Source organism: Hipposideros armiger, unplaced genomic scaffold (genome assembly GCF_001890085.2).
Source record: "Hipposideros armiger isolate ML-2016 unplaced genomic scaffold, ASM189008v1 scaffold_212, whole genome shotgun sequence".
Classification (NCBI taxonomy): domain Eukaryota; kingdom Metazoa; phylum Chordata; class Mammalia; order Chiroptera; family Hipposideridae; genus Hipposideros; species Hipposideros armiger.
Genome location: NW_017731562.1, coordinates 2,173,693 through 2,193,147, shown reverse-complemented (window position 1 = coordinate 2,193,147; position 19,455 = coordinate 2,173,693). Strand labels below are relative to the sequence as shown.

Sequence of the window (19,455 nt, the reverse complement as noted above, 5' to 3'; positions counted from 1 at the left end):
GTGTGAGGTAGCAAGGATCCCAGAGTAAGAATGTCTGGAACTGCAATGTGTAGAGGAAGCCTAACTAAAAGGGCAGAACAGAAATCTCTGTCTTGGGTAACTAAGGAGGAGTTCTCTCAGATTAGAGGGTTTGGAGAGAAAAGAGCCCAGAGAAGAGAGAGGGAGGGATATGAGTGGACATACTTATAAATAAAATGCTCATCTCAGTTCTGTTTCTATTGTAATAAGAGCAAATCTGAAAAACACCTAAGTATTCCCAGAAAATAAGGAAATGTTTTAATATTTTAAGGGCAAGCACATAATGGAATATTCTAAGCCCATGTCAAAATAGTGTTTTTGAAGGATATTTAAAGACAGAGAGTATCCTCACAGTATAATGCTAAGAGAGGAAAAGTTGGATGGAAGTTATATATATATGGCATTATGCTAACTTTGGAGGGAGGAGGAGAGGACTGCAAAAATAAAAACTTTTTGGAAGGAAATACATTAAAATATATTTTTATATTTTTCAAATTATCTCAAATGAGAATATTTGCCTGTTGAGTTCTCCCTGTGCCCTTTCTGTCTGAGGATTTGTGTCATCGATCATGGAAAATTGTTAGCACTTATCTCTTTAAATATTGATTTTCTGTTGTGCTGTCTTTGCTCTTCTCCTATGACTCCTAGTAGAATGCTGGAGCCTCTCAGTCTGTCCTTCAGGTCTCTAAATTGTCATATTTCTCATTCTTTTAGCTCTTTGTGTTGTATTCTTCGTGAATCCCTCAAACTAATTTTCTCTTTTGCTAATTTTCTCTTTGTTTTCATTGAGTGATTTTTTAAAGTTGTTATAACTTTTTTTTCTAGAATTTTTGGCTCATTTTATTTCATATCCAATTTTGTTTTTATTTCTGTTTTTGTTACAGTTTCTTATTCTTTTATTATGGGTGTTAGATTTTTTTATCTCTCTGATGATCTCAGATGTATTTATAGTAAAGTCATTTTCAGATTACTTATTTTCATTTCAGATAGAGTACATTTATCTCTTGATTGTTTAGTATCTTTCTTAGGATTTATTTTCCTCATGTGTTTTGAAATTTTAGATTGTACTTGCATCTGGAGTGGGAAGTGTTTGTTTTTTGGCTTTATTTTCCTTGTTTTGTTCTTTCCTTCTTTGTTCTTTTGTCCTTACCCAGCTTTGTGATGACTTCCACCTGAACTCGCAGGGCCTCCAGTCCAGAATCAGTCCTCTGTTGTTTGATCAGGGTCACATTAGCTCCCAGGGAGACACAGCGGCTCTCAGAGATGCAACCAGAGAATCCGGTTGGGGTTGAAGGGTGGTTCCTGCTGCCCTGCTGTGTCTGATTCTTTGGCCCAGGTAGCGCACTTGGTTGCAGCGTGTTTCAACCTCCTTTTGAGAGGGGGGAGAACCTCATACCTATTACTTTTTTCAGGTAGTCTCCTAGCTATGGTACCCTTCATGTAGGTCTCTGTGGGCTCATAGGAATGGAATGTGTGCATATCTCTGATGTATCTGGACTAGAGCTCTGTAGCTTCAGTGCCACTTACTTTCTGTTTCTTCATTGTTATGTGTATATTAAAGGGGTGTGTGTGTGTGTGTGTGTGTGAGAGAGAGAGAGAGAGAGAGAGAGAGAGAGAGAGAGAGAGAGAGAGAGAGAGAGAGAAATTTGTTTGATAGGGAGGGATTCTCGATTGTGTACAACTTGAGTCAGAAAAAAAATTGTAAAAACATACATTTCACTTCTACAGCACAAATGGCATTTTTTCCAATTAGAGGTGAAATCTAGAGAACAACTGTTGTTTCCTCCAAAATAAAGATCGTAAACATGAGGGGACACTGTTTGGGTCTCTGTCAAAAGAAGCAGCAAGTAAAAGCTAAGGAAGATACATTTTTTTTTTCATTTTTAAAGTGTAATTTGTCCATAGACAAAAAGAAAAATATGATCAGCTGACTCCTTCTGATGAGATAGAGTAACCCATCAAGCGCTTACCATCTGGTTCAGCTCCTAATCCAGATGGGCTGCCAATAGTAATTTATGAAAGGTTTGAAAGCAACTTGCTGTTCTCCAGAAAGAATCATTAGAACCTATTAACATTGGGATTTGCTCCCCTCTCCCAGCCCCAATTTGTGACAGATGCAAAGACAAGGCAACTGCTTCCATGCAGCAAATAGAACAGTCTATTTTTGAGCCAGAAGTCATTACATTTCTGCTCTTTGGGGAAAAAGAATATATTTTTCTTCCCCCTTCTCTCCCTTCTACTGACACAACGAACAAGGGAGAAAATGCACCCATAATGGAGCTTCTAACAAACGTCTGAAGAAGCCTTCACAGTCTGTCATTTCTGAGCATCTGTGACGCTTGGAAAAGTCAAAGTCATAATCAGAAATAGTCTGATGAGCCTCATACTCACACTACAGACAGGCACCATCGAATCCATTCTTACAGAGAAAGCCCGAAGGTCAATCAGTATTGACAATGAAACTACAGTCACAGGCTCTTAGAGCTAGAGGTCTAGTCCACGGCTAGGCCCCCTCCCACCCCGCCAGGCAGCACAGGCGCAGTGTGGCTTTATGATCAGAGCAAAATGACAGGCACTTTGTTCAACAAGTTTCTGTTATTCGTTTTTAGTTCTTGTCCCATCATTTATTTCATATGATTGTGAAGTACCAGGACTCATTCCTGGGTGACTGATAGAAATCTACTCATTTATTTTCAGTGCATGTAAGAATTGCTGGCAGAGAGTGAGGTCATATTTTTCCTTTGATCAAACCATCTGCTTTACAGACTCTGAGAAAATTGTCAATATGCATGCTATACATGTTTTAAAATGTTTGGGGATATTCAAAAGAAAAGTTTGGAATCAGTGTATCAACTTTCTAACTGAAATTGATGGCATCAGGATAGGTTGTAACCTGCAGATAAAGTTTGCACAAAGAAGGAACGGAGGGGGTGGCACTGGTGGTAGGAGCATGACAGATATATTCCAACTGGGAATCAGGGAGAGGGAAGAGATTAATGCCAGAGCAGACGGAGATGATGTAGCTGGGACACAGAGAGAGGAAAACAGGAGCTGGCTAGGGTAAGCAAGATAACAGAGAACTTCTCATACTGAGGAAGGGGTCCAAGTCACGTAAGAGCGGAGTGCACAGTGGCCAGGCAGTAATGCACAGTGGAGCACGACAATTCAAGTCAGTCCCTTAAGGCTTTACATGGAAGAGGGACGCATCAGTCCACCTAATTATAAATGTTAAGCCACCAAAGAAGAAATTGGGCAGTCTTTGCATAGCCTAAAACTTACATAAGTGAGCAATGGGCAAAATCATCATTGTTTGAAAACTATTAGAAACTGTGACTAGTGACATTTTTATACAGTAACTATCTGTGCATGTATTCTTCTTGTTCCTTACATTTCTTTTCCCCCTTAAATATTGATCAGAGTGTATTTTATTTAAAAACATGCATTAATCTCCTACTTAGAAGGCTATGTGCTCAGGGCCTTAGAGATATATGAATGAAAAGAGTGTTGACCATTCTCTTAAAGAATTTATAATGCTACTGATACACACAATGAGGCACAAATCACCAGATGAGACTGAATCTCCTAGGTCATTGGAAAATAAAAAATGAATGGTCCTTCCAAAGACAGAAAGAGAGAGAGCCTATTTGGTTGGTTTTAGTTCATCTAAATTAAACCTGTAAGTTGCTGAAGAGCAATATGTTTACAGAAGAAATGCTGGATTTGGTTTTGTTTCCCTATGTTCCTTCTCAGTGCTGGTACTGGGGCCCTCTAGTGGCCACTTTGAAAACTACAGACAGACATTGCATTACCTAGAGAACCCAGCCTGTTTCAAAACAGCATGCCACACAGACTAATCCTGTTTCCATCAACACTCAGCTCCAGGGAGAGTGAAAGTTTAAAGGAAGAACACTCCCCACCCCACACACACACACTCCCCATCATGTGTTACAGACTTAGAAAAGGCACTGTGGGGTAGTAAAGACTGTGGACTTATATCAGATGAACCGGTTTAAATCCCAGCTTTGCCATTTAACTGTGACCTGGGCAAGTTACCCCCCTTTCCTGTTCTTCAGTTTGTGTATCTGCAAAATGGAGATAACATTTATACCTAGATGATAGTGTAGTCATGAAAATTAGAACAGAGATGACTTAAAACATTAAAAATGGGGACCTGTCAAAGTAAGTACTCAAGAATTGTTTTTAGAAAATGTTTACCCAATTACTTTCACCAACTTTGTTCTCTATATTTTCTTTCCACAGTGCTTATACACTTTGTCTTTCTCATCTCAGATTTGCATGCTTATAGACAACTTGGAACCTATAAAATATAGGACAACTGGGCTAAGTGCCTTTTTAGCATATAATGTCTCGAAGTCTAAAACCTAGTTAAAATATGATTAGTATTACCAATATGCTGCTTTTACAGAATTTGTGCACTTAATTATCATAAGACTTATTTCTAAAACTCTCCTGATTTCTTTTTTTTTTTTACTCTCCTTCCTTACTTTAATGTTTTTGAGGTACTCTGGGTCTGGGCACAACAGACAGGCCATGTCCCAGACAGTTATTGGTGGGTGGTGCCTGCTGGGAGGGACGGAGCTGGGTACACTGGAGGCGCAAGAGGGGCCAGCTGACCCTGCCTCGGGTCAGGGAAGAATTGATACACGGATTGGATGTTGAAGCATGAATGCGCACACCAGGCCAAGGGGGGACGTGTGCCCAGGGAAAGAGCTGCGGGTGCAGAGTCTCAGACATGGGGGAGGCTGAAGAAGGTTCCAGATCCTGTGGGGTTTCCAATGCCAGGCCAGGAGCTTCTTGATCCAGAGAGCCGTGGGGAGCCATAAAAGTGACATTTCTGATATCAGGCAGGCTCAAGAATTACGTCAGCCCCCATCATACCCAGTGTCTGGTGGGAAGGTAGACATGAAACATCTCCAAAGCAGGTGGTAATCGTGTCTAACGGATGTGGCAGGAGTGCTGCCGGGGCAGAGGAGACATCTGATGCTCCCGAGAGGCGAGGGAAGGGTTCTTCGGCACCTTCTCAGCCTTAAGGACACAGAGGCATTTGCGCGTCAGGGTTGAGAACATGGGCTCTAGAGTCAGATATCAAGTCTGCCATTCCTGATTTCTTGATTCTACTCTTCAGTGTCTTGGAGTTCTTAAAATACAAAACTGATTGTTTTAAGTATAATGTCTGTGGAACATTATATGTCAGGATTAAGATTTCCCCCCAGTGGAACTTCTCTGGGACTCCAGGGGTACCCACAGGACACACCGGAATCCCATGTTCATCGGATTAGATTCTCAAGCTGCCTGATGAACTCCCACCTCTTTGGCAGCCTCATTGTCATTCCTATGAAGTTACTTTACCTGGCAGTCCTTTGGGAGCTTGCCCTCCTTTCATTACTAATTTAATTCATTTTTACAGAGTCATAAATTAATTATTTGAGGTAAAACTACTGAAATCTGTACCTCATTCCAAGATCTTTTTTAGCTCTTCGTAATTAAATTTAAGCGTTATCATGTTAATCTTTATTAGCATTTGAAGGAAACGACTGACAGGAACCTAAAGACTTGAACTTCTAACATAGTAGTAGAGGCTCTGTCTTAGGAACAAGGTTAAAAAATTAAGAAGTGTTCATTCCATCTGCAATGTCCTTTCATTGTCTTACATTACTAGTAGGCCTAAATTGGAAATGGCTAGGAAACTTGCTAATCCATCCTTAGATAGGAGCAAATGGGGTCCCACCCTAGGTTCATGTGTTATTTTACAAGCATTTTCGGGTTTTGAGCTCTCATGGCCCTTTTCACACGAGGCCAGCAGAGGTGGAAATGACAGTGTGAGGCTTGGTTTCCTTCTTATGACCAAGTAGTGCATTCGATTCCTAATTGCTGGTGATAGCCTGGTTTCCATCTCATGAATGCAGCCTTGAGCATTCATCACCTTGGAGAGCAGGTCCTCAGTGTTATATCAATATGTTACCCTATTGGATTAGTAAATGGTTTGTTAATTGGTTGATACCCATTTCTATTCAAAGAGCACCTTTAGATAAATGAAGGTTTTAAATATTACACTCCAGGAAAACTCTTGGCAAACATACTGTGCTTTTTGCCATAAGGTTTTCAAAATATCTTAGAGGAATATTAAAAAGTAAACCTTTAGAAAAGAGATTAGACCTGGTTGCAAAACCCATAACTCATCTTTTCCCTCAGGACTGACTAAAACAAAGGAACATAATTTGGTTTTGCTCTCCGCCGTACCAGAATGGTAGTTACTTAACTTCTATTATCCCAGAGCCTGAAGCTTGATAACTTCTATCAACGCAGACTTGTCATGAAAGCGTAGCTCCATTTTCAAATGTTCCTTATTCCTGGGACTTCTATATGGGGATGGAGTAAACTAACAGCTGGCTTGTTCCATTCAGCTCTCGGGTGACCGGTGTCCATGAAATGATGGGATGCATTCAGAGACGAGTGGATCATCTGATCGAACAGTGTTCAGCGCACAAGGAATTTGCTCTTAAGAAACAGCAATTAACAGCCTCAGTGAAGGGCCACCTAAGGAAGGTAGCTTCATAAAACGTGTCCTCCTTAAGCTACTGTTTATATGAACTCCTTATTCCGTGATAGTAGATGCTACAGCAACTCCAGCATGTGGTCTTGGGGGGAGGATGGGGACGGGTCTCCTGAGGCGTCTCTTACATCCCACATTAGGTTTTAATAACTGAACAGAGTAGAGCTGTAATTCACTATTGCTCATCAGCCCCAGGTTTAAAACTAGATATGTAATCCTACCTGCCACCCGGCTCTAAACACGTAGACACAAAGGCAGTCCCGGCTTTGTGCAGAACTGTATTAACTTAACCAGGTACATAGCGTAATGAGTTCTTGACTTACAGGGTTTTGTGCAGGGTTCCAACATGCACACGTTTTAGTTAACTTGGTATCGTGCAATACAAGGACAACGAATAGGTCAATACCAAAAATGATGAGTTTTATTGCACTAGGCCAGTCATTCTGAACACAAGCTGACAGGTGAAAATCCTCTACAGAGTGAATACATGGCTTGACATGGGAGAATTTTATTTTCTATTTTTAAAGAAGAATAAAATTAGACAGCTACCATCTGACTAAACAAAAATTTACTTATCTGTGGGCAGGATATATAGCAAAAACTAGTACTGTCCCAATGACATTAATGTTAACGAGCCTTGCTGCATAGGCTGGGTCTTAGATTTTCAATGATGCTTTCATTTGGTACAATAGACTTCTATGCCTGACTTACACAATAGAATTAGTAGACTTCATAGGAGAGTGAAGTCTAAATAACCACTAAATAACCACGTCCCTATCTAAATTGCCTCCCTACCTGTCATTGATCCAGAAACTTGGGAATTTGAGCCTTGTTCTGATGCCTGGTTCCAGGGAGACTCCAAATATGGCAACAGCTGTGGTGCCACATTCCCTAGAGTTTAAGAGTCAAGCAAATTCAGTGGTGGTGGAAAATGTAGTAGGGACTCCAACAGCTGTGGCCATTGTCTTACTGCCAATTCAGACCCAGCTGGATTCTGGGAAGTATGAACTCTAGTTAGAGCCCAGGGATGAAGGCAGTGACTTGAATGTAATAGAACCTTTAAAGGTCACTTTATTCATCGGTTCTTATGTACTGAAGATCACATATAGTCTTCTACATTTATTAATTAAATCACCTAGGTGTATTCCTGTGTTTTATTGCCACATGTACAGGGCTTGGTGCTGCTCCAGGGCCCCCCAACCCTAAAAATAGCAAACCTTAGGTGACCTAATACTCATGTTCTGGACCTCTACTTCAGAATGTGCCCGTAAATTAGACCCTATTCAACTTACAGTGGATGGTTGTGACTCAATTAATCAGATAAATTAATCTCTGCTGATGTGTTGGCAACTTTCTAGGTAATATACTCATAGATAATAAGTTCTTAGAGGACTTGGATGATTGCTTATATCTCATCACTGTCAATACAAGAAATGTCTTTAAACATATATCCTCTATCAGTGAGTCAGTAGTATTACCTCACATGGAGAGCAATGTTATTAATTTAAATATGAAATTTGGAAATATTTAAAACTGTTTTTAGAGTAAAAGTGAGATATAAAGTATAATGGGAATATAGAGAGTACTGTTTATCTTCTCTATACATATGCATACATATACGCAAATACATATCATCAAGGTTACAATATATTCTTTATTCCTAAAGGTGGAAATGTCAATTCAGAAAATCAGTCAAGTACTTTCCAATGCAATGGATGTCGGTTCCAGCCTTTCTGAATCAGAGAAGATTTTGAGTAAATACTTGGAGCTGGATATCCAAGCTAAGGTAAATAAAATAATTATTATGGTTATGATTTTGTAAAGATGATTTCTTTATATATCAGTAGCTATAAAACTAAATCTTACTTCTCTCAAGGGTTGTGATTCTGAATTAATGTTGTGGCAAATAATGACTTAAAAACTCCTACTGGTATGTGTATTTAAATTATTTATATTTACATTTATTGGAGGTTTGAGCTCGCTGAAAACATTCTAGCCTGGTAGTAAACACTTATTTGGCACCTTTTCCTGGCTTGGGAGATGTTAGTAACTCCTTTTGGGGTGCCAGAGGAGGCAGGGAGAGTGCTTCTCTAAGCCTATTCATGATTTTCTGCTCGAGTAAGTTACGAAAGAAAATTACCAGAAGCAACATGAGTTAATGCAAGATTCCAGGAGGCAAATAAAAACACAATCTTGTTTGTATGTTGATCCTTCAGATCCTTCAGGGAGCAACTTTTCTAGCTCCCTCTCATCTTTTCCCATGGCACTTCAGGTCAGATAGTCCTGCTCGCAGCCCCAAATCCACACTGAGACCCAGCCTGTCCCAACTGGTGTTTAGGAAAGCGTTACGTGTCTCCCCTGGCTCCCCCAGGTCAGCAGGAAATGGCCTTGCGTCCCCAGTTCTCAACAGAAGTGCCTCCTTCACAGACACACCACCTGCACACCCAAAGATGAATTTTTTATGGGATGTTTTTTATTCATTATTTAAAATGTTTAAAATAAAACATATGTCTGAATTCAATATAATTTTTTTAAATGTTATTGGAGAACAGCCATGGTCACTGGTTACACATTGCTTTCATGCTACAATGACATAGTTGACTCTTAGGGAGGGCGCAGCTCACAGTGGCCCATGTGGGGATCAAACCGACAACCTTGGTGTTATCAGCACCACGCTCTAACCAACTGAGCTAACCGGTCAGCCCATTTTTTTATTTTAAAAAATTTAAAAGGAAGGAAGGAATTGCACAGGGAGAAACTCTCCTTCTTCCTTCTTCCCAGGGTGCTGTCTGGAAGCAGCACTCTTTTTTTTTTTTTAATTTATTTATTTTTTATTGTTAGTTTCAGGTGTACAGAACAATACAATAGTTACCCTTTTCACCCTCACCAGGTAACAACCCCCCTCCCCCCCCTATTGCCCTCCCACCCCCGATATCATGCTTATCTATTACAATTCCATTGAATCCGTTCCCGCTCTCTACTCCATGTCCTGAGACTATATGTATATATAATTATAGTTGACATACAGTATTATTCAACATCAGTTTCAGAAATACAATGCGGTGGTCAGGCCTCTACATCGACTATGAAGTGGACTCCCCAAAAGGACATGGGTCCATCTGGCCCCCTAAGAAATACTTACAACATTATAGATTATATTCCTCGGACTGTCTTTTTCTATCCCTGAGGCCATATTACAATTACCAATTTGTGGATGGAGATAGTCTCAGAGACACAGAGGAAGAACTGAGGGTTGTTAGTTGGGAGGGGGTGGGGGTGGGGGTGAAGGAGAAGGGGAAGGGCTGAGACAATACAAATTTGAAGCAGCACTCTTAAAATTGCCTTCATTTAGCGGAGGACTTGGGAAACATATTAAACACAAGTAGGGAAGCCATTTCTTCTTGCTGCAAGTGAGAATGGAGATTTTTTTCTTTCACTTTTGCTTGATTCCTAGCTTGGTCTCCATGAAATTTTACATGACTCTTTCTCTAGCAATCGTACCTGTGATACCTACAATGCCTTCTCCCCCATTTAATCAGTGGTTAGATTTCACATAACAGAAACAGCACTCAAGAGAAAAAGATCAACCCCAAGCAAGTCAAATTCACTGACTCATTAGGCTATTTAGACCTCATATCAAACATTTCCCCTACGCTTGTTTAAAAACCCTTCTAGATAGCAATTTACATAAGATTACATAATTGATTTGTCATTTTTTATATAAATTAAAAATGAGCAAACAATTCCTATACACTTGTCACCTCGAATATAACAAAATTAGTTTTAAGAATTTGTTCGAGCTATTATCATTAATTTCATAAAGCAATTCTAGTATACAACTTTATTTAATTTATTTAAAACATTTCTGCCATTTTGTTTTACCACCCAACGACTTTTCTTCTATTTGTGACACAGAAAATAGGATGTTAAATAAGAAGTGTAGCTGATAGAGTGAAAGAATAATTTGAGATGATTTTAATTTTAAGATACCTTTTTTTATTTTTGAAACTTGTGTCTTTCTTTTATTGAAGAGAATCTTGGTACAAGTTCAATTAATAATCATAATAGACACATGTGCAGAAGGTAATAAAATGTTCATGATTCCTCTGTCAGCGTATGACCCCCTGTACTTTACTTTCAAAGGACACAGCACAAGAATTAGAAGCAGCTGCAAAACTTATGACAGAGAAAAATGAATTTGAGCCTGATGAAGTGGCATCGCTTTCTTTTAAAGCTAAATGGCTGAAGGAAGAATTAAGCGTACTTGGCCAAAGCCTCGCCTCCAGGTCACAAGTCCTGCAAACTTATGTGGCATTTCTAAAGTCATCAGAGGAGGTATGGTACCGATGTGCTGGCCTTTGTCAGCAAGGTGGCTTCTGCCCGTCTTCCTGCTTTCTGTGGGGATGGGACCCCAGTGCATGTACTCACTTATAGGCCCTTCATTCACCAAGGCCTCACACAAGGACGAAAAGAGTAAACTGTTTTAGTAAAACATAATATGGTGTGTATGTGTAGATATGTACACAAAAACCCAAAGCGATTGTGTTGAAACACTTTTTAACCTATAAGTATTTACAATATCCTAAATGTAGAACAAAATTATTTAAAAGTAAGTCATCTTCTAAACCTTGGGTCTCCTTGAATACCTAAGCAATTCATAGGATTCATTTAAAATACACGGAGTTGGAAATGATGGGCTTTTGGATCTATTCTCAAATCTGTCTTGTTTGATATTTTATGCCTCTTGACAAGTTACCTCAGAGAGCTTCTTCTGAGGCAATATTTTGACAGGGGTGTATAGTATAGACAGTCTGTAAAATTCCTTTTAGTAGCCTAGGATTCCGTCTCTCGCAGTTCCCAGTGTATTGGAGATGATGTCAGTATTATAAAAGTGCTAGGGTCCTATATCATTCAACTCTGGTCCTAGGGCACCCAGGTGCTCACCTTCCTTTCAAGAGGTTCAGTGGGAGGTAGAGCCAGCAAGGTCACTCAAGGAGAAAGCCAAGCAAAGTTAGGTGGCATGCTAGATTTCCACTCCCCACCCTCCCAACGCTTTCACCTTCACCTCCCACCACCACCATCCGGCCTACCCACATTTCCTGTCAGCTTTCTAGAATATTGTGAATACTTGCCCCGTTGGAGGAAGGCCATGTCCACTCCCTGGAATTCTCAGGTAATTACTGCTTCCTTTTCTACATCTTTACTCCACCTTCTATCATTTCTGGCTTTTTAAAGTTTTTCTTAGCCCCAACCGCTCATGGTTCAGCAGAGGTATTACAACTGACAGGATTATCCTGTTGGTAAACATTTTTATTCAGAACTTTTAATGGTGGAGAAGGTCCAAAGGAGTGCTTGTTTCCTGTGTCTTCATTGCCAAAAATGCACCATCTTGTCATCGAGTTCAGTAACCACCTCCATGGCCCACTCTGGCCTCTGGGACGGGGAGCTTTGGGTTTAGGGCTGAAAGCTTAGCTTTGCAAACAACACTTCCTCAGAACAACCTTTCATCCTTTCATCTTCCCAGCTTTCACTTAATCTATTTTCCTACTGGCAGAGCCTTCTGTCTTCCTAATTTTGGCAGTGTTCTCAGTCTGTCACTCTCCTACCCACTCAGGTTTTCCTTCTTTCCTCACCAGCTCCTGGTTACTCATTTGCATTCCATTCTCCATGCTCTCCACTTCCTGCCTTCCACCCTGACTCCCTCTGCCAATGCCTAATACTAGATCAATCCAACACTCTTGTTTACTTAGCTTTTCTTTCCAAGCTTCCAGACGCTCCTGTGGAAAACTGTACAATTGGGCTGATCGGCACTGTTACAGATTTATGGGTCTCTATCTCAGCTGGTTCCGCCATATGCTCCCTAGTCGGCACCCAGTCAGTAGCGATTCTCCAACGTCTTACTCCAGCTTCCATGCTGAAAGCTCAGCCAATGCCTTTACCTCATATGTGACTGGAAAAATAAAAATTAAAAATTAGGCCATTGAGCCTAACTGCCTTGACTTCCTTCAGCCTCCAAACCAATTGGAATATTTATATACCCCCATCATCGCCAATAAAGTGAAGTCCCTACTTCTGTCCAGTACTAATCAGAAATCAACCACTCCCTGTACGCTCCCATATCCTTCAGAATCTAGCGCTAGCCACCTTCTCTAATTTTTCAAGTTTGCTTTTTGCATTGCTTCCTTCCCTTTGGTCTACTGTTATGCCCAAATCGTCTTGTCCTTATGAAGGCAACCAGTCTATAATTTTCCTTCCCTTCACATCTGGACTCTTACAATAGGAAGATGACATTTCTTGCCTCTACTCACTCAGCCTCCCCAGTCCTCATCCCATGGCAGTTTAGCTTATTTTCTTTTCAATCCTGCCATCTGCCACCTCTTTGCTCCACTGAAAATGTTCCGGTAAGCTACTTCCTCATGTTGACAAATGAAGTGGTGTTATTTTCAGTCTTCACCCTGCTTAATCTCTCTGCCACATTCATTTTATCCAGTTATTCTTACCTGCTTTGCCTTAAAAACAAACAAACAAACAAACAAACAAACAAAACCCAAACATTTATTGGGGTATAATTTACATAGCCTAAAATTGACCTGTTTTGGAATGATTTTTAATGTATTTGTTGAGTTGTGACACCACATTGTACTCCAGTGTTGGCATATTTCCATCATCCCAAAAAGAGCCCTGGTGCACATTTTTAGTCAATCCTGGTTTCCACTCCGAGCCACAGGCAAGCGCTGGTCTGCTGTCTATCTCTATAGATTTGTCTTATTTGGGTATTTCACATAAGTGGAATCATTTTGTCTACTTTATCTAGTCCTTCTCCTTTTTCCTAACCCAGTTCTCTTTTCCTGAAGTATGTTGGGTCCCAGAGTTCTTGCCTATGCTCTTTCTTTTGCACACTGTACATACTTCTCTTACAAAAATCACCCCCCCCCCTCCATATATGGTTTCAATTCACCAATAACTCAGGAATGGTTCCAATACCTCTAAGCTCCAGACCAATGTTTTCAACTTCCGGTCATAATAATTACCTATGTATCCTGTGGGCTCCTGAAACTCAACAAAACACAACGAGCTATCTTTCCTTCAAACAAGTTTTCTTTCTGTATTTTGGCACTGGGGTACAGACGCCACCATTTTTTCACAAGTCCTGTACAGAAGCTTCAAAGCCTTTCCCCAGGCCCTCTCAGTGTGCACTTATTTTGTACCAGGCCCTGTGCTTTTCATTCCAGATTTTATTTAACCCTGACAACACCTCTGTGTTTATTTACTATTATCCCTATTTACAAATGAGGGAAACTCGGGGCTCTGAGAAGTTAGGTATATGAGATTAAACAGCTAGTAAACATTAAAGCCCAAGTTTAATCCCGTTTCCTCCCTTTTGTTTTTTCCTATTTCAAAGGCCATGCTATCCTGTGTCTCTCTAGAGACACAACCTAAAAGGTTCCTGAAGTCCCCTAACTCTCCTTCTGCACCATGCCTTCCTCGGCTCAGGTCCTCATCGTCTCTTGCCAAACGTAGAGAGGCTGCCTCTGCCTGTTCTCTCTTCTCCTTGCCATTTTCCCCTTCACTCCTCCTTTCCAAAAATGGTCATTCTGAAGCAAATCTAATCATGTTACCTCCTGAAATTCATGCAATTGGACAAATGTAATTTATGAAGCAAGGTGCGAGTAACTTTTACTAAAAGTGGATAAAATATTAAAGTTGATCATTAATTCATTTAAAAATAAACTAATAAATTAAAGGGATTTCCTATAATATTATCATTGTCACTTGCACTCAGGGAGGCTTTTTTGAACAGTTGGAAAGGGTAGATGAGTTACAGTTCATGTTTTGAGAATTGCACGTAACTAACAGCCCATCAAGTTGATACCAGCCTGTCATGCACAGTGCTGCTGAAGCACTTACTGATGGTTGTCATGCTGATTCTGAGTCACCATGATAACTATCAGTTGCTTCAACTAATGAGAACGTGTCACATCATGTTGGTTATAGTAGAAAACAAGTTGAAACTTGCTGGTGGGTTTTATCCTGACACAATTATCCTTCTAGCTTCTTTTTTACCAATCAGCTTGCACAACCCAAACGTCACCCCCACAGTTAGAGCATTTATCATGCTCCAAACCACCAGTGTTCTCCCACTTGTGCCTTCACACAAGTTATTCCTTCCACTTCACCCTCGACAATCCTAAAAGACACAAATCAATGTCGCCTCCTTTGGGAAGTCCTCTATTTACTCGATGCGGCGTTGGTGGTCCCTTCTCGGTGTTCCTATAACATTGTGCATACACTTGGCCTTGTGTCGTAATAACTTGATTTCGGTTCTCTTTTTTCCAGAACTATCTTTGGGAACCCAAGGAAATAAATGCTTAATTCTTCCTAGGGAATCTTAAAAGAATCCATGGAGGAGACAGCATGTTAACTGGCTCCTGAAGAATGAATAGGAGCACAAAACTGAGCATAGATCATCTGGGCTGAGGAAGCAAGCATCAGCTAAACCAGGCTATGGAAAAATGGAATGTGGGAAATGAGGAGAGAACTGTTTCTGAGCATCATTTGCAGGCTCTCCTATTAAGCTCATTTACATTAAGAACGTTGTTAAAAGCTTTAGAATACAGTGACTAACCATTGCCTGAAACTTCTCTCCTTGTTTAGATTGCTTTTGGTAGCTATGAGCTCTTTGAGTCTTCTCCTATTGGCCATTAAATATGGTTCAAAATGCATAAAAACTTGTGTCAAAAATTTTCTACTATTTCTACATCAGCCAATCCCATGTTCATCTATAGTTCTGCAGGCACATTTGATTTTATATATGCTCTGTTCAAAGACAGTGGTTGCGAATAATCTAGTATTGCTTACATTGGGTTAACATGAAAAAAATATAAAGAGGTAAAGTAATGTATCACAATAAGATTTGCTCATGGGAACAGTTTAATATTAATACACCAAAAATTAGTAATTATTTGTACTCTTGTTCTGGTTTATCACTTATTAGAAGCAAATTGTGATTTATGAATATTTTTTTCACTGACTTACATTTCTTTCTGATTCATATTCCTTAATTATGTATATATGTGTGTATATATATATTCACATATATATATATATACATATATATAACTTTCTTCTGAATTATAAAACTCAGCTTTAAATGGTTCATACTGGTATTTGACATAAATTGTCCCCAATTGCGAAACATGCATATATATATAATACATAAATAAGATTTTGGCTATAGTAAGTAGGCCTTATAGGTAATAAGTGTGTCAGCTCAATTTACTACCCAGGGGTAGTCCTGTCTGTCAACAACTGAAATAGATTTTTACATCTTCTCAGTAAATTTTACAATATTCAATAGTTATTTAAAGAATTCTGAGATGTACTTTCCATTTAATTTTTATATAGGCTCTTATTAGAATCTAGAGTCATTTTTTCTCTAAAAATGTTTTTAAGTGTTATTAACTTACATTTCTATTCTTTTTATTTTTAGGTGGAGGAGCAGTGTCAGAGCCTAAAGGAGTTTTACCAAACTGAAAATCCGCGGAGGGAAGAGGATACTGCCGAAGCCAGACACCGACCTGACTCTGCTGAGCAGTGGCAGCTCTTCTTAAAGAGGGGTTTTTTAACCCAAGACCTAGGGCTTGACTTCCTTAATTTAATAAATATGGTGAGAATGACATTATGTGAGTCACACCTTCTGCAAGGACTACTTGTCAAAGTCAAAATCATCAATTCAAAAGTTCAACTATCAACTAATCAGCAGTGAGGATTTAGAAAGTTCTTTTTAGCTTCATTCAACCTAGAACAGTCCTGAAGCCCAGCATTTATATGTTTATTTAATCCTAGACCTCTTGTGACTTTATAACATGAAGGTTATTTTAACTAGTAAGAAGAGTGACTATAACCCAAATGCAATATTTTTTGTTATTACATAGCAGTTCACCCAAAAGTTCTAAGTTATGATGACAGCATGCAACAAGGTCCTTCCAAAATTTTCAGGGGCTAAAGACAACATCTCGGATGCATCTTCATTTTGAAGAATTTCTTGCTATAGCAGTCTTTTTATAGTGAAACTCCAATATATTTAGAAATATACCCTAAACTTTAGTTGTCCACTTGTATTGATAAAATATTCTAGAATCCTAATATTAACCTCTGACCCATATAAAGTTCGCTACAGAATTCTTAAAAGATGGCTAATCCACCTCTTCTTCAATATTTCAGGTGTTTTCCTAATTAAATGGATCATTTCATTGTTAGAAAATGCCAGCTACTAGAAAACTTTTGTTTTAATGTTAAGTGAAATCTGTCTTCACATCTAGTTCTAACCCTCTTTATCTATACAGGGGGAAGAGTATTCATATTTTATTCCTCTTACACATGAAAGTCCTTCAAACATAGGAAATAGTTCCTGTGTCTAATCTGAGTCTTCACTGCGGCTAACCACAGACAAATCCTTTCTGTCATTTATGAGGGAGCTCCATTTCTCTCTGTATCCTGATCCTTCCTCCCAGAATGTTTTATGACTTGTGAAATCATTCATAAAATGTATAAAATTCGCAAAAAGTGAAGTACAATTTAAACACAGAGAAAAACAAAGTGGGCATCATTCTTTACTAATGAGATCTAAGAGTATGCGAGTATTTTCAGGCAGGATTTCACCCTGCTGATTCATATTGAGCTTGGGATTGAATAAAACTCTCATACATTTATATTGCAATTTCTGCCAAGCTAGGTCTCTCCCATCTTATGTCTGTCAGCTATGTGTCTTTTACATACAAATGTGGATCATATTTATTCCTATTTAATGTCATTTGGTTAGTCTTTCCCCCATGTTTCCATCTCGTCAAACTAATTTTGGACCTGCTATCTACTATATTAACCATCTCTCCTGGGTTTAATTCTATACATTGATAAGGAAGACTTCTAGCTACAATTTGATAATTAATAAAAGTGTCTAAGGGGCAGATTGACATCCCAAGCCATTAAGCAATCAGTTAGCCAGTTCTTTAGACAATCATGGACATTTCAAATCATACTTTAATTCAACCATGATTTCATAGTGTTTTCCTTAAGTCTATAATGGGAGACACTGCTCAAAGGGAGGTTTATTTACCTAGTATCCTATCAATTATATACATAGAATCTGACAGAAATCAGGTTGACTCCTAGTGATCAAGGGATTCTTTCCAAAGTGATCACAAACTGATTGATTAATGATGAACTTATGGCACTGGTCTTCACCGTAAAGCTTTCCCATCTATCAATTATGTAGTCCATCCTTTTTCCCCATTTGAAAGTCAAAGAATTTTTCTTTTCTCTAATTTTCTGGCCCTTCTCCTATTTTCTGTAGATTTGCAACTATAACTGACATCTGCAATTTTCTCAGTGCTCTGAGATATGATTGAACTCAGTCTGGAGCCTGAATTCATTTGTATGAATTAGGTTCCATCTAACTACCCTCACCTATAATGCTTAGAGTTGCAACTTGGTTTTTATCTTCCTTGTTTCAACCTTTGTTGTTTGAAGACCATTCTTGCTAAATCTATGTGGAAACAAAATATACATTGAATAATTCTAATTTATCTAATACTATCTTTAAGCATCAGAGGAAACTTGCTAAGCAATTTGCCCATGTTCTTATGTTATACTGTTGCTTGGAACATTTAGAACATAAATTAACTATCATCTTTGTATCTATCTATGCATCTGTCTATCTAAACTATCTTACATTTTTACTTTGTTCAGTATATATTCTCCCATTTCTTAATTATGCACTTCTCTAATTTGCACTAATAAGGGAATTCAAATATTTGCCAACTGCATTTTTTTCTCAATTTTTTTATTACTAACTTCATTTCAGAATTTTTATTTTTCAGTTATGAAATTTCCAGTTGGTTCTTTTTTATTAGATTTCAATTGCTGATGAAATTCTCTTTCTTATCCTTTCTCCCCTTTGCTATAATTTTTTACCCTATTAACCATGGACACTTTAAAGTGTGTGTCAACTCATTCCTACATCTGGATCTGGGGTTGTTTCTACTTTCTACTTTTTATCTTGGTTTCCAGTCATGTAGTCTTGTCTGAGCAGGACTAATAAATATTTATCAAATATCAGGCATTATGTATAAAAAAATACATGTTACCCCAAGGTCCTTACCATTGTCAGATGATAAATAAATTCCTCCTTATTGATAAGAATTAAGGTCCACTTAATACTTTATTGGATTAGCGACTGTCTGAGATCTGAAATTATTGATAAAGCAAGTAAAACACATATTTAATTCTCTTTATATCTTTTGGACCATTAGGCTTTTAAGCAAACATTATTGTTGAAATGTGGTAACCAGTTTGGTGGTTAAGAAGAAAAAAGGCCAGCTGGCATTTTTCACTGGGTGTTTTGCTCTTGATTAGGTTGCCGTGGATCATTTTTCTAAGCTTGAAATTGAAAATTTTTCAGTTCATCTAAGTATCATCAAGATCGGAGAAGCTGATTTAAGTGAGAAATCTGGCAGGCATCTTGATGAAATTGCCAATTTACTAATTTGTAGTAGTGAATACAAAGAATGCTATCTGGGATAGTATTTCTGTTATCAAGGTACCTAGAAAGCAAGACATCAAAAGATAACTCATTGTGCCTGAATCTAAGTGGAGAATGGCTAATTGGGTACCCTATTGGACCAGGTCACGGCAAGTTTTTTTCCATGCCCTTTCACAGAATAGAATGAATAGTGTATTTACTAACTGGACCTTGGGCAAATTATTTAATCTTCCTGAGTGGTCAAAATACTGAATTCTGCCAAATAAATAATTACTTTTTTGGATCCTGCTAGCTAGACATCAACAAATCCTGTGACAGCTCT

The 19,455-nt window shown here is 38.8% G+C and overlaps 1 protein-coding gene across 1 annotated transcript in view; it reads left to right on the top strand.

Annotated features, from left to right (window-relative positions):
• Positions 1-19,455, top strand: part of CCDC141 (coiled-coil domain containing 141) — a 213,686-nt gene that overhangs the window by 136,207 nt on the left and 58,024 nt on the right. Inside the window, exons 9-12 of the mRNA XM_019654016.1 lie at positions 6,444-6,585; positions 8,259-8,378; positions 10,736-10,927; positions 16,083-16,259. Coding sequence (XP_019509561.1) covers positions 6,444-6,585; positions 8,259-8,378; positions 10,736-10,927; positions 16,083-16,259 — 631 coding nt within the window. The remainder of the gene's footprint in view (positions 1-6,443; positions 6,586-8,258; positions 8,379-10,735; positions 10,928-16,082; positions 16,260-19,455) is intronic.